Consider the following 18569-nt stretch of genomic DNA (forward strand, 5'->3'; position numbering starts at 1 on the left):
ATTAGATTTTTATGCACATGCAGTCTGACACAGTTACAGATGGCAGCCATTTGGAAAATGAATTGTTTTCATTTCCCTAGTGACAAAATGTTAGCATACTGCATGTTTGATGAAGATATTGTCTATTCTAGAGAAAGAGTTTCTGGAAACTCATCTAGTTCAAATATTTACTTTGCCATTACTGTTATTGTTTCCGCTGTAGTAACTTCAAGATCGATATGCACTTCAATTCATGATTGCAGAGTAATCAACAGACTGATATATCCTTTAAAAAATAAAAATAAAACATATTTTTCACCCATGTGATCCTCAAAAAAACGTTCTAGTGTGTGAAGGTTGCCATCTTCAGGCTGAAGTTTAATTTGGTTACCTTGTGAAGCAGCAGTTTGTAGACTAAAGTGAAGCTACTCTTGACTACTGTCATGTTATATTCAGAACTGGTGTCGGGGGAACAACCGGAACGTTGTCCTGGGCCCTGTGATGAGTGGGACCCTTTGTGGTCCTCTATGGGATATAGGCTACTTATTGGCCCTGAAGAAGGGGAGGCCCACCCATTAAACCTTTTCCCAGGCACATAAATTTGAGTGACAATGCTGATTGTATTAGCATTCCACAAAGATGGTATGATCAAAGATTTTGACCAGAATACAGGTGGTAACAATATGATGAATTTAGGTAAATTAGGCAATCTTTTGTAATTAATTTCAATGACAAAATGGTGTATGTTAAAGTGACAGCTTGCCCCAAAATCATTTACACAATCTGTGTTGTTCCAATTTAGGCGTTGTACATGTTCTAAGATTTATTTCTTCTGTAAACACAAGGGTTTTGTTTGTTTCTTTTTCTGTAGAATGTTGGTTACCAAACCAATCACTGACTTTTATGTAGACCAAACACTGATGTGATTCTCAGAGTATCTCCTGCTTTACTCAGAAGGAAAACTGTAATTTTTTTTGGGCGAAACCCCTTTAATTCACACTAATCCATACTGTAAAACAATTAAATTTGCTGTAAGTGGTTAATGCTGATCAGTTAATTTGCTCAGTGTCTTTCGGTTTTCTAGAGTCATTCAAATTGACTGTTCCACCCAAATCTCTATTTCCTTCAGATATCATCATAATATTACTTGTTAACAAATTAAATATTTTAGAAATGCGTCATGTGAAACTTTTCATCTTTGACTGAACAGCCTCGTCCTTGTCGTTGCTGATATCGGGTTCAAGCACAGTTCACTCCTTCACTTCGTTTCTCATGGTGGCAACCGGGAAAAGTTTTCGCAAACTTTTTCGACCGCCTTTCCAGATTGACAGCCCTTCTTTTCAATCCTGTTGTCGAAGAACATTTGAGGTCCCGCCCACACTTGGCGCTCCAGGGTCGACTGACTAATCAGAAAGCGCCAATCCCTCCTCCGCCATTTTGTAAGGATATAAGAAATACTAGCAGGTCTACCTCCGTCTACGACAACCTGTAGTTTTGTTAGTGCCATGGACGGGTAAGTTGAAAACATCCTCATTCCAAATGTGTTACCCCTTAAACACGTTTTTTCTTTGGATATTTTATACATAGTTGTGACTTAATACCTAATGGACGTTTAAAGTTGGTTAAATTACATAAATTGAAGAGGAAATGGTGATTTTTTTTTTTGGAGTCGTCTCTGCCGCTCTTAATGTCTCCGAGCCGGAAGAGACCAAAAGTTGGACCAAACTAACCAACAACCTGTTGCAAGTGGTCTAGTTGAGACAGCTTGATGAAACAAGTGAACTAGAGCTAACGTTTCATGTTTTTTTTAATCTCACTCGCAAGCGGAAAGGATCAAACGTGGCTTGTAATGTGCATAAGCGAAAGAACTTCCACTATTTCGCAACCCAACGTGCCTCAGTTTCCGCATTGTTGTTGGGGTGGCTAGCTAATTACCTGCTAGCTTGCTAAACCGATGCCAGTTCAACTTTATTCTTGCTTTACTCGTTTGTATCGTCGACGCATGTTAAATATTTTTCAGTCATTACCAAGTAACTTACGTTTGATAAACGTACGAAAGTCCGATTACAGTAACTGTTTTACATAATGACGCGGAGAAAATGTCACCCGTGGTTCAGAAATAATTCTGAATTTAAAGTGTTAAACAGTAACGGGCTTTTACGTGCATGTAAGTTAGGCAAGTATAATCATAACTAAGATTTTGTAAATGTAGGTAAAAAATTAAGAAAATGTAAATTTCGTCATGTTACTCGATATGTATCAAACCTTTTATGTATTTATTTACTTAAACAGAGACATTGCGCAGAATGACAGCCTTCAGCCTACAATGAAAGTTAATGTTGACGAGACCTGTCATTGACCCTAACATCTCCTTTTGTATTCAGTGGAAGATCGAAAAACGTGCAGGTTTAACACATTGTTTTTGTTTTTTGTCTTCTGCAGCCGTTTAGACACTGATTTGTATCCTCTGGGATCCAGTTACGTCACTGAAATAGAGTAAGTTTTGCATTTCTATAAATATGGACTGGTTGTTGCATTATAACCTAATTTGATCTAAACCGAAGAGTTCAAGATACGTTTCAAAGAAAAGTGTAACCGATGTATACCGTTGGCAGAAAGAGTGGCTTAACAGGCCTGCTTTGTTTTACTGTTTGTCTTGTGTATCAGGTTGCTGCTTAGAAGGTGTAGCCTTAAAATGCAACCATAACAGCCATGTGTTGGTCCTCCTGGCTCATATTCTGTTAGTGAATATAAATCTAATATATAAGATAAAAAAAATCTACATTAGTACATGACAATTTACATCCATAAGTGCACCTATTGGTCTTAAACCCTGTTCACACTGATGAGATCATTGAAGGATGGCAAGTTACTGTATCAAATTGTGCTGTCTGCACTCACGTTGCTGGTCATTGCAGATATCGTAAGTTTTCAGTGAGTTGCTGATTTTTGTTAACGATGCACACTGATTTGGGTGACCTCCAGTGATTTGGTAACTTTTAGTGTGCATGCGAAGTAAGCATAAAATGAAAATTCAGCAATTTATTCAAATCGTAAGTTAGTTTTGCAATGAAATGTCACACTTCTCCAGTTATTTACAGCACTTCTCACTATCTCACCTGATGGGTAAAACCAAGTGCCCACCCTACTTTATTCGATAGTCCATTTCACTCAGATTTGTGCCACAATATGGAAGAAAACCGATTGTCCCTGCTTCTATTACATTGCAACTTTAAATACTGCATAGCCCTTTATTTTGCTACATTGCCATCAATATTGTTTTTTATTGTTATTTTCTTTCTCTTTTGTAGCAGTGTCCATGATATAACCGTCGGCACAAAGGTATGTCTTTTTTCTTTTTAAATCACATTTGTTCTTATTTGTTGTTCATATGTTTATTGCGGGTGTTCAGTAACAATACCAGTTAAGGTTGTATATCTGGTTTAAGAGGTTGTACATTCCTCCTACTTTTCTAAATTGCTGAGACAGAGGGAACAGCTCTAAGTTCTTGTCTCGTCTGCATTTGATCCTGCGACCGTAATTCTAGTCAAAGGTCACCTGCTGTTTAAACATTCACTGTGACAAATTACCCAAAGGTGAAAAGTAGCCTACACTAAAGTCTTGTAATTGTTGTGTACACAATTAATAAATTGTAACCTGGGGATTTTAGTTTCTCTTTGTTATATTTTGCAACTAGTGATTTTTGCTCCATACAGTTCGTTTACAATATTGTTTTTCCACACAAACTTATTTGCATGTGTTTGTGCATAGAGACTGCCTGCTGTTGTTTCCCCTGATGTCTTTCACACATGCAAGGCGGAGTAGAGATGTAGTCGATTGAATCTCAGCTCTGTCGGAGTCTGAGCACTAATTACTGTGGCTGGAATGCTGTGGTTGCATTCCTGTCTCCCTGACCCCCTTATTTAACACAGACTGTGCTCTCACCCAGGAGGCTTGCACTTTGTCAATGGATGTAAACATGTTGGCACCTGCAAGTCTTGAGCTCCTAGAGACCAGTGTGGGAGTCATGGTTCTCGGCTCTTTTTTTTTTTTCTCTCCCTTTCCTAAGTGAGTGCTCAATCTGCAATGCCCCGCAGTTAAAAATAGAGGAAGGAAATGCTGGAGTTGGGTGGATGTCTCACTCGAAAACAATGGATGGTTCAACCAAAGAAGGCTTTCCTGTCATAACTGCTCTGTGAATGTGATGTTGAAACCTGACTCCTGCAGGTTTTAGCTGGGAGGAATGTAATATTCAACCTTTTTCTTTTTTGAGGAAATGCCATGCCACGTAATCTTCATCCCAGATGTTTTTTTTATTTTCTTCAGCACGATAATATTGACGATTTCTGCTGTAGGCTGCTTGAACCTTAGGGCTGTATGTAAGGTAAACTTTATCCAGGGTGTGGTAAAGTGCCCTTGAGCTGTTTGTAGTAGACTGTGGGTGGAAAATCAGCCAGAGGACCAGACGTTCAGCTTTTGGTAACAATACTTTCCTTTGGGCAGGAACAGAACGCGCATTGTGGCGATGGTGTAAAGGCTTTGGCTTATCCAGCGCATGTGAGCACTTGAGCTGAGACTTGTCATTTGAAGTGGTTTATTAAGAGAGTGATGCTGAATGATTTGCTCATTGCTCCATTGGCCAGCCAAGTGGCTCCAGCTTGGCCTTGAGTGAGAGACTGTGTTAGTGTTATGGCAGGACACAGCTGCCTCTGTTTGCGTTTGTTTTTCTTTGTTCTGCTTTTACCAGCAGTAAACTGTGTAGTGCTCTCTTGTGTGTAGATGCCTGGGCCAAGAGATATTGTAGTTGTAACCATTAGGCAACGAAAATAGTTAGATTTTTGTTACTTTGGAAATGGTTTCCAATTGCGTCATCTTAATTATGGTGTAATCCGATGATGGTTAGGCAGATGCTAATGCTTGTCACATGAGTTTCTATAGTTCTGTGTAAGATGATAATATAACCCTTGAAGGCACTTCAAGTGCGTGTCTTCTTTTTTTTTTTTTTTTTTTTTTTTTTTTTTTCATACACTACTGTAGATTGTTTGGAAGATCTTGGAATTGCTGTGTGTTTAGGGTCTTTTGTTTTAAGGTGTGAGTGTCCTGTTAATCCTGTAAGTGTGTCCTGCTTAAACCACTTCCCTTGTCCTTTCAGAGGGGATCTGACGAACTCTTTTCCTCTTGCATATCTAACGGACCTTATATAATGAGCTCTGGAGCAGGTAGGCATTTATGACTCTTAAGTGGATCAAACCGATTTCTAACAAATGCTATTTGTTTGAACTTTGATCATCAATAGCTGCTTTTCCGCTGTCGGGCCAGTGCAAGCCAGGGCTTAAAATGGGCCGGGGTGGGGATAATAGCCTCGGGCCAGTAGCACAAGGCCAAAATAGCTCTGCGTTTCCACAGTCGAGCCTGAATACTTCTACGCTTCACTAAAACCCGCCCTTTACACACCTCTCAGGAACCACGTCATGCAACCCCATCATTTTACCAACAAAGAAGTTATCATAAAACGAATAAGAAATATACCATTGGATCATGCACTATCACAAAACCAACATGATAACAGCAGCCGTTTGTTTGCATGCTTTAATTTAAATTCAAAAGAATCGATTTTTACTATAAGTGATTCATTGAGCATAATGATTTATTAGGCTTGAAAATTTGTCACAGTGTTTCTATTTTATTTTTAACGCTGAAGCATTATGAAAATATCCTGCTTATTCAGTCGTCGTTGTTTCTGTTTATTTGTAAACAGTTTATAAAAGCTCCTGAACAAAAACCATTATTATATTTTTATGAGATGGGCTACGTTGAGTTAAACTCTTGAGACAAGACTTATGACATAAAATGTTACTACTGTATTTTTCAGACTATAAGTCGCACCGAATTATAAGTCGCATCAGTCCAAAAATAAGTCATGACGAGTTAAACATATACAAGTCGCACTGGACGGTTGTGTTTTTTTTTTTTTTTTTTTACGAAACATTACCATCTACAGCCTCGAGAGTAAGCTCCATGCTGCTCAGTGTAGACTACAGGAGCACGGAGCAGCATAGAGCGCCCTCTCTCGGTTGTAGATGTTAATGTTTTCTCTTGGTTTGTCAAATTAATTTTAATAAGTAGCACCTGACTATTAGTCGCAAAAGTGCGACTTATAGACCTGAAAATACGGTAAATGAATACATGATTGTGATAGAGAATAAGAAGCTGATGTCTGATTTCTTCAAACGGTCACATTTACCATGTTTACTATGGTAACTTTAGTCTTTTGCATCTTATAAATATTTCTGCCTTTTTATGGTGATTTATAATCCACATCGGATCGCGTTATTTGAAACACTCACTGCTGACTTTAAGAGCGTTGTGTGCTCAAGTTATTTAAAAAAGTTTTTAAAGCTGGTGTTATAACTTTTAGCTTTATGAAATGATCCGCGGTACTGACACTCTCCAGGTGTGGTGGAACTCCCCCTTTGTTCATAACCACGCCTCTAACACCAGCTGGTTATGAACAAAGGGCCAAGAAGAGCAGGCACAATCAAGCCCTGGAAGTGACAGTGGAAACACGACTGGCCCTGGCATGCACTAGCCCCCTTTTAGCCCAACAGTGGAAACGCGGCTAATGAATCCTGAAAAAATGTATGAGCAGTTAACCCCAGACATTTTAATATGTATTGACGTTCCTGAGAATGAAATAAAATTGAGATCCTTTCTGTCAGCAAATGGTAATGACAGCAAGAAGTTCAAAGGTGACATCAGGAGTCCAGGCATTCCTTCACGAGTCATTCATGTACGCAAACTGCCAAATGACATAAACGAGGCAGAGGTCATTTCTTTGGGGCTTCCCTTTGGCAAAGTGACGAACCTCCTGATGCTGAAAGGAAAGAACCAGGTAAAAATTGCTTTTTCCCTTTAATTTCCCTCAAAATATGATTACCTTGCTTTGACATACATACATTGTGTTATCTCCCTTTCAGGCTTTCCTGGAGATGAATACTGAGGAGTCGGCACAGACCATGGTCAGCTACTACTCCTCTGTCACTCCTGTCATCCGCAACCACCCAATCTACATGCAGTATTCCAACCACAAGGAGCTAAAGACTGACAACTCACCCAACCAAGTTGTGAGTACACATTACATCACATTAGGCATTCAATCAAGGGCAATTATTCAATATAAATGACTCTTTAACAACTGATAATGTGTACTTGTGCTCTGCCCCCTCAATTCCCATAGAGAGCACAAGCAGCACTGCAGGCGGTTAATGCGGTCCAGACAGGAAGCATGCCTTTGAGCACTGTTGTTGATGGAGCAGGCATGGGGAGTCAGAGCCCTGTGCTGAGAGTCATTGTTGAAAACCTCTTCTATCCAGTTACTCTTGATGTCCTTCACCAGGTACTAACTGTCCTTCAAACTAAATTGAGGGGGAAAATGCTCTCCAAAATGCTGATTTATTTCCAGGCCTTTAAAGTGACAAATATTATCATGTATTAATGTTTTATCTTCTGTATGAAGATCTTCTCAAAGTTTGGCACAGTTTTGAAGATTATAACCTTTACCAAAAACAACCAGTTCCAAGCACTGGTTCAGTACTCCGATGCAATGACTGCTCAGCATTCAAAGCTGGTGAGTGGCACAGTGGATCAATGTTAATGGATGAATGGGCAGCTAAATCCCATCTGAACTCTAATCGTTTGGCTTAACATTCAACAGTCTTTAGATGGACAGAACATCTACAATGCCTGCTGTACCCTTCGCATCAGTTTCTCGAAGCTCACCAGCTTGAATGTTAAGTACAACAACGATAAGAGCAGGGACTACACTCGCCCTGACTTGCCTACAGGAGACAGTCAACCCTCCTTCAATGCACAGTCGATGGCTGCAGCTGCCTTGAGTAAAACTTGATTTACTACTTTATTACTGTATAACATTTTTAACAAAATAACAAACTGCATTTTTCCTATCTCAGATGCTCCTGGTATCATCTCTGCATCACCATATGCTGGGGCTCATGGTTTTCCACAGACGTTTGCCATTCAGCAGGCAGCAGGTCAGGCACACCTCTTAATGTTGCTCTGTGAACTGCAGTGACACAGTTCTCAGTCACGGATAGTGATGGCTGTCCCTCCCACAGGTCTGTCTCTGCAGGGTATGTCTGCTGGGGCTTTCGCGCAGCTTGGTGTCCCTGGTGCCGCGGCGGCTGCCGCTGCAGCGGCTGCTGCAGGACGCCTGAGTCTTTCAGGTTATAACGCTGGGGGAAACAGTGTCATGCTGGTCAGCAACCTTAACCCTGAGGTTAGTTCTATTTGGTTTCACTTAGTTGTTAGCATGTTAGCTTTTGATTGTTGTTTTACCAAGCCAGATGTGATTTTGGTTAGTGGAACTGTAAAAGTTAATAAAAAAAAATAAAGTGTGTAGGAAATAATATAATTAGATGGCATCTAGTGATAAACAAAATACTTATTTCTGTAGCTCTTCAAATAATGTACTGTGTGTGTGGAGGCTCATTTCCTATTATACAAACATGCATTGGCACTTAATATTCCGTCACTTTGGAATTATAAGGTTCTAGCTGCCATTTGTCAAATTTAATTTTTTCTTATTCTGAGACTTATTTTTTTGTGACCCTGTGAGAGACTTGTTTCCCATAACACTATATGAAATGCAAAAATCTTTGAAGTTCAAGATCTCGAAACCGCTCCGAATGCAGATAGAACCTTATAATTCAAGAGGTTTGTTGACTCTTGACTGAAGCCATCTAAAACATTTCATTTCTAGTATTTCTTTAGAGCTATGAGTATGTTTAGTCTCTATCTTTCCTGTATTTCATTGTTAATCTTCTCTCCTTTCTTTTTATTTCCTTAGTGTTCCTATAGTGAGATGCGTTTAATTTAGCAAGTTCTGCTGAATGGAACACTACATTTTTCTTTGTGTATACTGACCTTGTTTTTTACTTCCTTTTTCTTTTTCTCTCCCTCCCCATTCCCCTCTCCCCTTTTATTATTTTAATACTTTGACCTGGAATCTTTTGCCAACTGACTACACCACTTGTTTTTTTTTATAATATTTTAAACTCCCTACCTACTCCATATGGTCTCCAACTCATGCCAATACTGGATTCATACACCATTTGTTTTTCTGTTGTACAACCAACACACAACATCCCCCAACCCACCACCACTACATTTGTTGGATATCCTCCCCCTTTACCTCTACCCTTCCCCTACCTTTCCATCATGAACAATATCACCCACCTTCATGATCCTACCACCGTTTTTTGCCATTCCTGTGGAACTGCCTCGCTGTGGACATGTTCAACCTCCACTGTCCTGCCTCCGATCTTTTCCTGTCCCTTCCTCCCTACGCTGCCTTCCTCTGCTGTCTTAAGAGCGTTACGCCCCAATGCCTCTTTATTCTTTTCGGTATGTTATCATTGGCATCTCCTTTTTTATTACCCTTTTTGTTTCATATTTAACTTCATCTAAGATGTATACTTTGGTGTGTGAAGTGTGGGGTTTTAGAGAAAATTGCATATTAGCTGCAGCTTTTTATGCTCCTTCATTTGGCAGATGCTAAATATCTATTGCCAACAGTTATATATCATTTTATACCACGTTCATATTAGTTGCTTAGTTTTTAGACTTAATAGTAAGTGAGCCAAGGATAAGTCCAGAGTCCAATTTTAAAGCCCTTTGTTGCAGATTTTTGGCAATCTGTTTGTTTTAATATAATTTTGTAATGGTAAAAAGCCAGGTCCAGTAGAGATGGGCCAAAATAGAAATGTAGTGTCTTTTATCAACAGTTATTTATGCCTTACTTGGCTGTAAAAATAATTGATTGTCTAGATACTAAAGTGAAAATTAGTCTTTGTTTGTAATCAGTTGTTTGTTCATAAAGTAAACATGTCCTTACGGAGCTATCATTATCTTTTGGTAGGTGTGTATGGTGACGTCATGAGAGTGAAGATCCTATTCAACAAGAAAGAAAATGCTTTGGTGCAGATGTCTGATGGAACCCAAGCCCAGCTAGGTATTTATTGCTCTTTTAGTAACTTCAATTTTTCAATGGAGCTTGATTTCTGCAACCCCAACCTATCATGTCCTCTTTAGCCATGAGCCACTTGAATGGGCAGAAGCTGTATGGGAAGGCTTTGCGGGTCACTCTTTCCAAACACACCACTGTGCAGCTGCCACGTGAAGGCCATGAGGATCAGGGGCTCACCAAGGACTACAGCAACTCTCCTCTTCACCGCTTCAAAAAGCCAGGCTCCAAGAACTATTCCAACATCTTCCCCCCTTCCTCTACTCTCCATCTTTCCAATATACCGTGAGTCCACTAAATTTAGACCGATCTGTTTGGCTGTCTTTAGCAGTGTCTTATTTAACGCGCGTCTTCTCTTTGCAGACCTTCCGTCACTGAGGATCATCTCAGAGGCTTGTTTCTAAATGCAGGAGCTGTTGTTAAGGCCTTTAAGTTTTTCCAGTAAGACATTCTACAAGTTTGAGTTCTACAGATGTAGTCATGGTGTTTCCTGGATGTCTTACAATGTTGTTCATTTAATATTTCTTTCTAGGAAAGACAGAAAAATGGCTCTCATCCAGTTGGGCTCTGTGGACGAAGCAATCGAGTCGCTGATCAAATTTCACAATCATGACCTAGGAGAGAACCATCACCTCAGAGTGTCTTTCTCCAAGTCCACCATCTAATGGAGGCTGGTTTATTTTAGAGGAGGTGAAAGGACTGTCACTTTAGACCAAACTTTTAAGCCTTCCACAATTTATCACTGTGGACAAATATTTTCCACAACACACACTTCGTCATTCCTTTTATTATATCTATATTCACACATGTCTGTAATTCCAATTTGAACCAGTAGACCAGAGGAACTGAACCCAATGTCACTTGGGTTTTAATAGTACCTTTTCTCAGACGGTTTGTCTCGTGATTTAGTTAATCATTGGCACACATCGGTTTCGGATCATAGATGCTGCGTAGTTTACACTTGTGCCTCTGCGGAAAGCCGCACACTTTCAGGTTGCACACGCAAAGCCTTGTTTTGTTTAATGAACCTATAATTAACTTTTTCAAATGCATTTCCTATTTGCCTTTCTGAAAAAAGCAGCTGTGCCTTACATGGTGCTTGGAGTGTAGATTCTTAATGGCCTTAGTAATGTCTTGGATGTTTTTGGCTGCTTTGCAGGAACCAATAACCTCCAAACATACAAAAGAGAACCTGCCTGGTGTTGCCAGGTGCTCCTTGTGATTTGGTTCGTGAAAGCGCAGATCGTTTTCCTATGAAAGGCAGAGCGTAGTTCAGAGTTCTTTACAGGCTTTGGTTTTGTACCTAACGGTCACAGCTTATTTTGCATATAGTTATTCTATATTTGTGGTTCTGCTGCTTTATGTAGCATTTGTAAGATTCTATAGCTCATTCCATATTAAGTCGCACACATTTGTAATACTGTATCATCTATTTGGGCATTGGCCTACTGCACTCTGTGCCTAGACCATCATATTCTACATTTAATTGGGAGTGGGACTTCTTTTTTTCTCCTGTTGCTTAAGGGTTTCGTCAGTTATGAAACCGTTTGAAGCCAAACCAGAGTTTCGCCACCTATGATTTTTTTTATTTTATTTTTTTACATAATTTTTGGCTATGTTGCTTGTGGCGAAGGAAGTCAAGTTCACAGGAGTTTTAATGAACTTGTCTGTGTGTTCATTTGGACCTTCCAGAGCTCAAGTTACTACTGGGTCTCTTTTTGTCACTTGCCTTTTTGTGTTAAAGAATATTAGCATTACAGAGTCTTAAGCTCCTGTGTGACGTGTGTGTGAACCGAGACACCTGTGACAAGACTTCAGACTGTTTTTAGCACTTCTCTGTGTGTGGGGGGGATTGTTTAGGCCTTTGTCTTTCTGATGCATCCATTACATTTTGATTGTCATGAGTCTTGATTCACAGACATTCCCTTTTACTTTTCAGCTTGTACTATGGGGGAAATTCTCAGTTTATTTTATCCTTTGCAATTTAGCAGAAAAGTGGCGTTCCTGACAAGTGTTGAGCTTTTTGTGTGGGAATTTTTTTTATTTTATTTTTTTTTTTTCTGAAGAGTAGCATGATGGACCAAAGCATCTTCTATGTTCTTCCAGCCAGTTTTTGATATAGAGGTGTCTCTTTACTGTGCAGTGATAATTCAGATTTTTTTCCTTTTCAACAGCTTTGAATTCCCTGGGCAGGGACTGCCTATGTGTATATTACTGCCTTTTTGTTTACAAGAAGCAACAAAAGATCTTGAAAATATTACAAATTAGAGAAGACGTTATGGGGCTTTTTTGGCCTAAAGTATGTATCAAATTATTTCTGTTATCAGAGAACAGAACCAAACAAAAGTCTTAAAGTAGCAACAGAACTCCTTTGTTGCGTTAGTTGTTCTTCCTTGTTTTTCCCAGTATGGATGTAATGTTGAGTGGGCGAGGGCTACTGTATATAATTTGTACAAGCAATTGAAAATCAGCATTTCTGTGGCAAGCATGTATATTTTGATAAGGTAGTAGCACACATTCAGCTCATTGTAGAGCCTTCCTTTTTTATTACACAATATTAAAAGAGATTCCAACACATTGTGTCTGAACATGCAATTGCCCTCTTGAAAGCTTAACCTTCTTTTGATAAAGATGCTCATGCTTTTTCTGTCTTCAATAAACCTTTGTTTCTTTCTTTTATCCTTTTGTCTCTTTGATTTCTGAAGTTTTTAAACCTCTTGACCTTTTCACTTTCTGCATCTGTATGCGCTTTCAGTCATGTTGTTAGTAGTCTCTCTTATCAACCTTCCCACATTTGAGCGAGACCTAATGACTCATTGGTTTCACTAACTTGTTTCTCTCAATCTGTTTGCTATTAGGATATTGGATGAGAAATCAGTGTATGAATTTAGTTTAGAAGTGGGATTTTTTTTTTTTTTTTTTTTTTTTAAATTCACATTGCTGAAAATAATTTTTAGGATTGTGATATTCCATAGACAACCTCCTTTTGAAAATGGCGTTACTATCTGCTGTTTAGGCTGAAATGTGATTTTAAATAATACCGAATTGCTAATTTTAACTTTTTTTTTTTTTTATCTGCCATTGTGTGTTTCTATAGCTTTTATTAACATTATGACTTCATATTTGGATGCATTAAGTAGGAGCCATATGCATTTTTTTTTTTTATTTCACATAATATGAAAGAACATCATATTAATATTCTTTGGGGTTTCTCGAACAGCAGGTGGCACTCTACCTTAAGATTAAAAACTGGGTCATTCCTACATTTCAGTAGGTTTTGGTACTTTTGAAAAATTAGTTTCTAAGTGTCTTTTTTTCCATTAAAGAGGAGCTTATAACATGTTTTTTAAGTTATTAGACAAGCACTATGTTAAATGTCACCTGGTTAAGTAATACGCTTAAATTTAGGTGGGATGTAGCATTAAAAAAAAAAAAAAAAGTCCATCTCAATGTCTATATACCTTTTGTCAGGACTATATCACAGTGTGCAACGTGTTTGTGTATTTAAGGTTCGCTTGCCAACAACAAAATGAATATTTTTGTCAGTCACTAAGAGTCATAAGAAAAAATATGAGGAAATGACATACCTAGTTCAGGTGGAAGGTGTAAAATTATGGATGGAGATTTGGATTTGTTGAAGGAAAGGGGAGATAATAGGTTTGGGCTTGGACTATGTTGAGTTACATTTAGCCTACATTCAATGCATAAATCTACACCAAATCAGAGATGACTTAAGAACCCAAACAAGCAAATCTAGTCCAGTGATCATAAAGGTGACTAGATTTATGCTAGGTTTTAAGTCTGGCTTTGGCTTTGTTTTCTTTCAGTATTCTTGCTTATTTCTTTCGAAATCACTTTTTATTCCCATCTATCTATTCCCCCATCTCTTTCTCATTTTCTAAAAGTAATGCCTGCTTTTCTCAGGGTCAGAATCCTTGGATGTGCACCAGAGGCATACCCTGCAATCAAAATGATATGCATGAAATATGCAAAAGTTATTTCATATCCAAATAAATAAATTCAGATTAGGATCATTGAGGCATCAGGATGGTAACAGACAGAACACTGAGAGGGTCAAATATATGTGTGTATATTGTGTGTGTATATTATTATTATTATTATTATTATTTTTTTTTTTTGTTACAATTGTGGTAACCTATACTGAAGACCTAAATGTCACAGACTTACAAAAAGACCAGAGACCCATTTCAATGAGGAGGTTCAAGCAACTCCGTTCAAGTTAAAACCTGAACTCTGAGTTGACTTACTCTGAGATGGGGAAACTCCTGTTCTCAGGTTCAGAACAGCTGATCTTTTGAGTTTAGTGCGTGCACCATGACTCTGAAAAGCCATGATCAGTTGATGTTTATCCCGGGTAAAATAATAATTTAAATGTGTTTTTTTTTTTTTTTTTTTTACATATGATCTGCCAAAAGGGTAAGTATAAAACAGCAGCAGCTATTTACACTTAGTGGGATTAACATACTTCGCGATAGATCCTATTTTCAGTAGGTTAAATGCAAATGCTATTTACACTTAGTGAAAATCCTGATATATTATTTGCCATGAAAAAGCAGCAGTTCTTTGTAATAGGTGAAGTATAAATAATTAGATACTATTTATACTCTATAATGGTCCATACATACTAGGCCTGTTTGCACCTCAGTATTGTACATCTACAGAATGCAATAACGAATTGTTCATTATATTTATTAAAACTAAATAGTTTTATAATTCTTAAACACTTGTTAGGCACTTTACATAAACTTTTAGAACATTTTCTAAATTTTTATTGAAAACAAATTCTAATGTGATGGGAAAAGTGAGAAGAACGGGCTCTGCAGAATTTGAACTCGAACCCCAACTGTGTACTGCCTGCACCACTGATGATGTTATTCACACGCGTCATATTTAACCTTGTGTGACACTGCAGGACGGAGCTACAGTAGATTTGACTTTAGTAATACACGCTCTGAATTATCTTGTGTTCCATTTGCATTAAGATTATTTTCATTATGTTTTCAGATGATCTTACTCAAGTAAAATGCACTTAATTAGATCCCACCTGGAAACAAGACTAAATATCTTATAGAGTTTTCTTATAGCAAATCCATCTTGATTTAAGATCTATTTTTGTACTAGAAATAAGGGGAAAATAAATTGTAAGAAAATCATTTTTGCAATGAATGAATGAAGAATTTAAATATACCTTGCACTTGAAAAAGGGGGAGGAGACCGAAATAATATCTGGGTTTACCGAAGAAAACCTTCCACGAGCCAGGTTAGGTTAATAGAGTATGTTACCATGATAACTGACTCTGAAAGAGAGGTAACTTGTATTCAGAAACGGGCTTGACTTATCTCACTTCCTCAGGTTTGACAAACCTCCCATTCTAAAACCGAAAACCCAGAGTTTCCCTCATTTCAGGGTTAACATACTCAGAGCTTTTACTTAACCTACTGAAACTGGCCCCAGTGGTGCATTTATAGAATTGAGAGGCATTGGGCCAACCGTTTTCACAGTTCAGAGAATTTCTTTATTGGATCAGTTAAAGCAGCTCATTTAAAGAAGTGCCAATCCATATTATTGAGAAAGTTTTCTACTGGTCCTATACCAACTATGGATTTTCAGATATTTAAAGGGGTCACATGCTGCTAAAAAGAACATTATTTTGTGTAAAGAAATGTTTATGCAGTTTGAGGTAATAAAAAAAAAACATACTGTACATTATTGTTTCTCCTCTGAAATGTATTTAATTTTTACAAGGCTCATCGGTCTGAGAAGCGAGGTGTGCTCTGATTGGTCAGCTATCCAGTGTGTTGTGACTGGCGGAATACCTTAAGCATGTGATGGAAATGTTACGCCCCTTATAGTGATGCCCTGTACAGCCTGAGAAATGAATATGAACATGATTTCTAGTCGTGTCCTTTTTTTGGAACAACATGGTGGAGATGTTAGAGCATGCTCGAATGAGCCATTTTAGGAGGGTGTGGATGAGTCTTAACTTTTATAAAGAATAACTCCTTGGATTTTAAACTTTAGTCTTTGCAACTTTATGGGTCTACTTTATGCCCCAAGAGCTTTTAACACTCCAAAGACAAAGGAAAAATTTAAATGGCGTCATATGACCCCTTTAAATAATTTACCTCCATATTTTCTGCTTGATATATCAAATGTGTAAGGTGCAAAGGGGAAATGTAGTTCGTTTATTCTTTCAAGGCATTTCATTATAAAGCAGAAGTTTTTCCAGCAAACATTCGAGGGGACTGGGATAGTTCGCCCAAAAATGAAAACTGTCATTATTTACTCACCCTCATTTTGTTTCAAGATGTTTCTTTAGTTTAAGATATTTTGAAGAATGCTGATAATCGGTTGATGGTCCCTAATGACTTTGATAACTAGTTGACAAGTTGATAACTGATGAAATTCTCAAGAAAGTAATTTAAAGACGCATATTAGTAGTCTTGAGATGACCAAGTAAATTGCAGAAGTGAGTTTGAAGAGAGCTCGTTCAGGCCCCGCCCCCTCCTGAAGGTACACCGCAGATGATAACTGTCGCACACGAATCAGATTCAGGATGAATTATGATGAAGTGCGCGAGTCGGATGCCTTAGAAAGCTTAAACGATTTTGGCGATCGAAGCTAAACATTTATCAGATCCGAAAAGCTGATGCAAAGATTGAGATATCTGTCTAAGGCAGAATGGGGCAAAATTGCCTTTGTTCCTCCTGGACACAGAGGTCTTGTGCAAACGGCGTGAGATGTGCGTAGGATAGCTGCTTTTCAGCTGGAGCCAGCCAGAAACAACACGATACCGCCAACAACTAACATAACTTGTGCACATAAAATGCCTGGGAAAAGGCGTGCTTTACAGACGGGGATGCGTTTCATGTGAGTTTCTCGCGCAGACCACATGGGGTAGAGGTATCTGGAAGTTGCAGCGGTGCAAACAGGGAGCATCGAGACGCGCATCTCACTGTCCCGCGTTTAGATGATGGACGGATTTCTGACAGAGCGCTAGAAAACGACCTTGGACCACACTGGAGACTTTTGAAGCATATAAAACAACTGTAATGGATTTTCCCCTAAAAAGAACATCAAATGCGTGCAGTCTATGAAGTACGCGATAGAAAGTGATGCTGCTGGTTAGCTCGGAAGGAATGAAAAATCGCCCTGGATTATACAAGCCTTGTTATGATGTTCAAAGCTGCGTTTATACGTTCACTCAAGCAAGCAGGTATTTGAAAAGGTGTCTCTGAAATAAACCACCGTGATTTTTCGTTTGGAGGTGAGGACTAATATAACAACTCAAATGGAGTTGCCGCTGGTGGTTTTTACGGTAGTTTGTTGGGTCTCCGTCTGGTCGGACGACCGGATCATCTCAGACAGACATGCGGTCTACTGGAACAGTTCAAACTCCAGGTGAGTGTACGCTATGGCAGGCTCTTTTAATATTTAGTGGTTAAAACTAGCTGGTATATGTTACTGTACATCACGTGTTAGTTAGCCTATTATTTCTTTGGTAATTTTTTTTGACCAGTGAATCTGTATTTGTGTTTCATGTATTTTTTAAATGTAAATGTATTAATTTCTGCCTAGTCCGATTGTTGCCGATACTGCGTGTTACTAGTAAAGAACTAGTTACTTCTTAAGTATGCTTGTAGTGTCTAAATAAATATTTATGATACATTATCTTGATATTTACTGTGACATTTCTTGCTAGATATAATTTGCTTGTTTATTAGTCACATTTGTAATGACTAGTCAGAATGGCTTATTCATTCTTATTAGCAGGATTGTAACTAAAGCAATATATGCTAATAGGAAAACTGGAATATATATATAAAGCATTTGAGTAATTAACTAGAAGCTAACTAGTAGAATAAGAAGCTAACTAAAACGTTTGAGTACCTTAATAGTTATTAGTTAAAATTTAGTACCAGCAACTATTTGAATACACACTAGTTGAGTGGGAAAAATAAATTTTTCAAAGGCAAAAGTTGCAATTACCAGAACTATTGGGATACTCACTTAAAACAATTGACCTCTAGATATAATAAATTCTAGTCACTAGAGACTGTTTGAATACACTTGCCTCTAAAGAATTATTAGTAATTAAAATAAGTTCTACTTAGTTTTAAGAGATACACTTTAAATTTGCCTGCCATACTCTGTTCAGACCCCAGGCCATATATTATCATTGCTATAAGTTACAGATGATGAAGATTGGCATTTCTTGTGTTTGCAAGGTATTACATTTATAAATGACAAGATGTGGGCTAAGCTACATTTTTGTGTGGATTGTAGAATTTGTGTCATTCATCAAAGATTTGTGACTGAGTGTGGTTTAGCACTTCTTATCCTCTTAGAAATTACTCAGGGTTGAGAAAAAGCAAGTAGTGATCATATTTGCCAGGATTTGTTCACTCTTGCTGATGCTGTCAGAGCTTGGCACCGTAACATTTTCTTAATTGATAATAACAGTAGCAACACTTTAGCTTAATCCTTGGAGATGCCAGAAAAATACATAATAATCATGGGTGCACA

General features: G+C 38.2%; 2 protein-coding genes across 3 annotated transcripts in view; both read left to right on the forward strand.

Moving 5' to 3' along the window:
• Positions 1 to 1401: 1401 nt before the first annotated feature.
• Positions 1402 to 12700, forward strand: LOC113117326 (polypyrimidine tract-binding protein 1-like). The gene is made up of 16 exons (XM_026285939.1): positions 1402 to 1492; positions 2422 to 2475; positions 3291 to 3321; positions 5132 to 5198; positions 6699 to 6871; positions 6957 to 7103; positions 7217 to 7375; positions 7496 to 7606; positions 7694 to 7874; positions 7950 to 8030; positions 8115 to 8275; positions 9369 to 9402; positions 9917 to 10009; positions 10090 to 10306; positions 10385 to 10462; positions 10554 to 12700. Exons 1-16 carry the CDS (start codon positions 1485 to 1487, stop codon positions 10684 to 10686), a joined length of 1728 nt encoding a protein of 575 aa, XP_026141724.1. The 5' UTR covers positions 1402 to 1484; the 3' UTR covers positions 10687 to 12700.
• A 3695-nt stretch (positions 12701 to 16395) lies between these two features.
• Positions 16396 to 18569, forward strand: part of LOC113117349 (ephrin-A2-like) — a 50833-nt gene continuing 48659 nt past the window's right edge. The window contains exon 1 of one of the 2 annotated variants that reach the window (XM_026285968.1): positions 16396 to 17444. In XM_026285968.1, the coding sequence (XP_026141753.1) occupies positions 17335 to 17444 (110 nt within the window). In that variant the 5' untranslated portion in view covers positions 16396 to 17334. The remainder of the gene's footprint in view (positions 17445 to 18569) is intronic. The other variant, XM_026285977.1, reaches the window with a different exon arrangement.

This window comes from Carassius auratus, chromosome 2 (genome assembly GCF_003368295.1).
Source record: "Carassius auratus strain Wakin chromosome 2, ASM336829v1, whole genome shotgun sequence".
In the NCBI taxonomy this organism is placed as follows: Eukaryota; Metazoa; Chordata; class Actinopteri; order Cypriniformes; family Cyprinidae; genus Carassius; species Carassius auratus.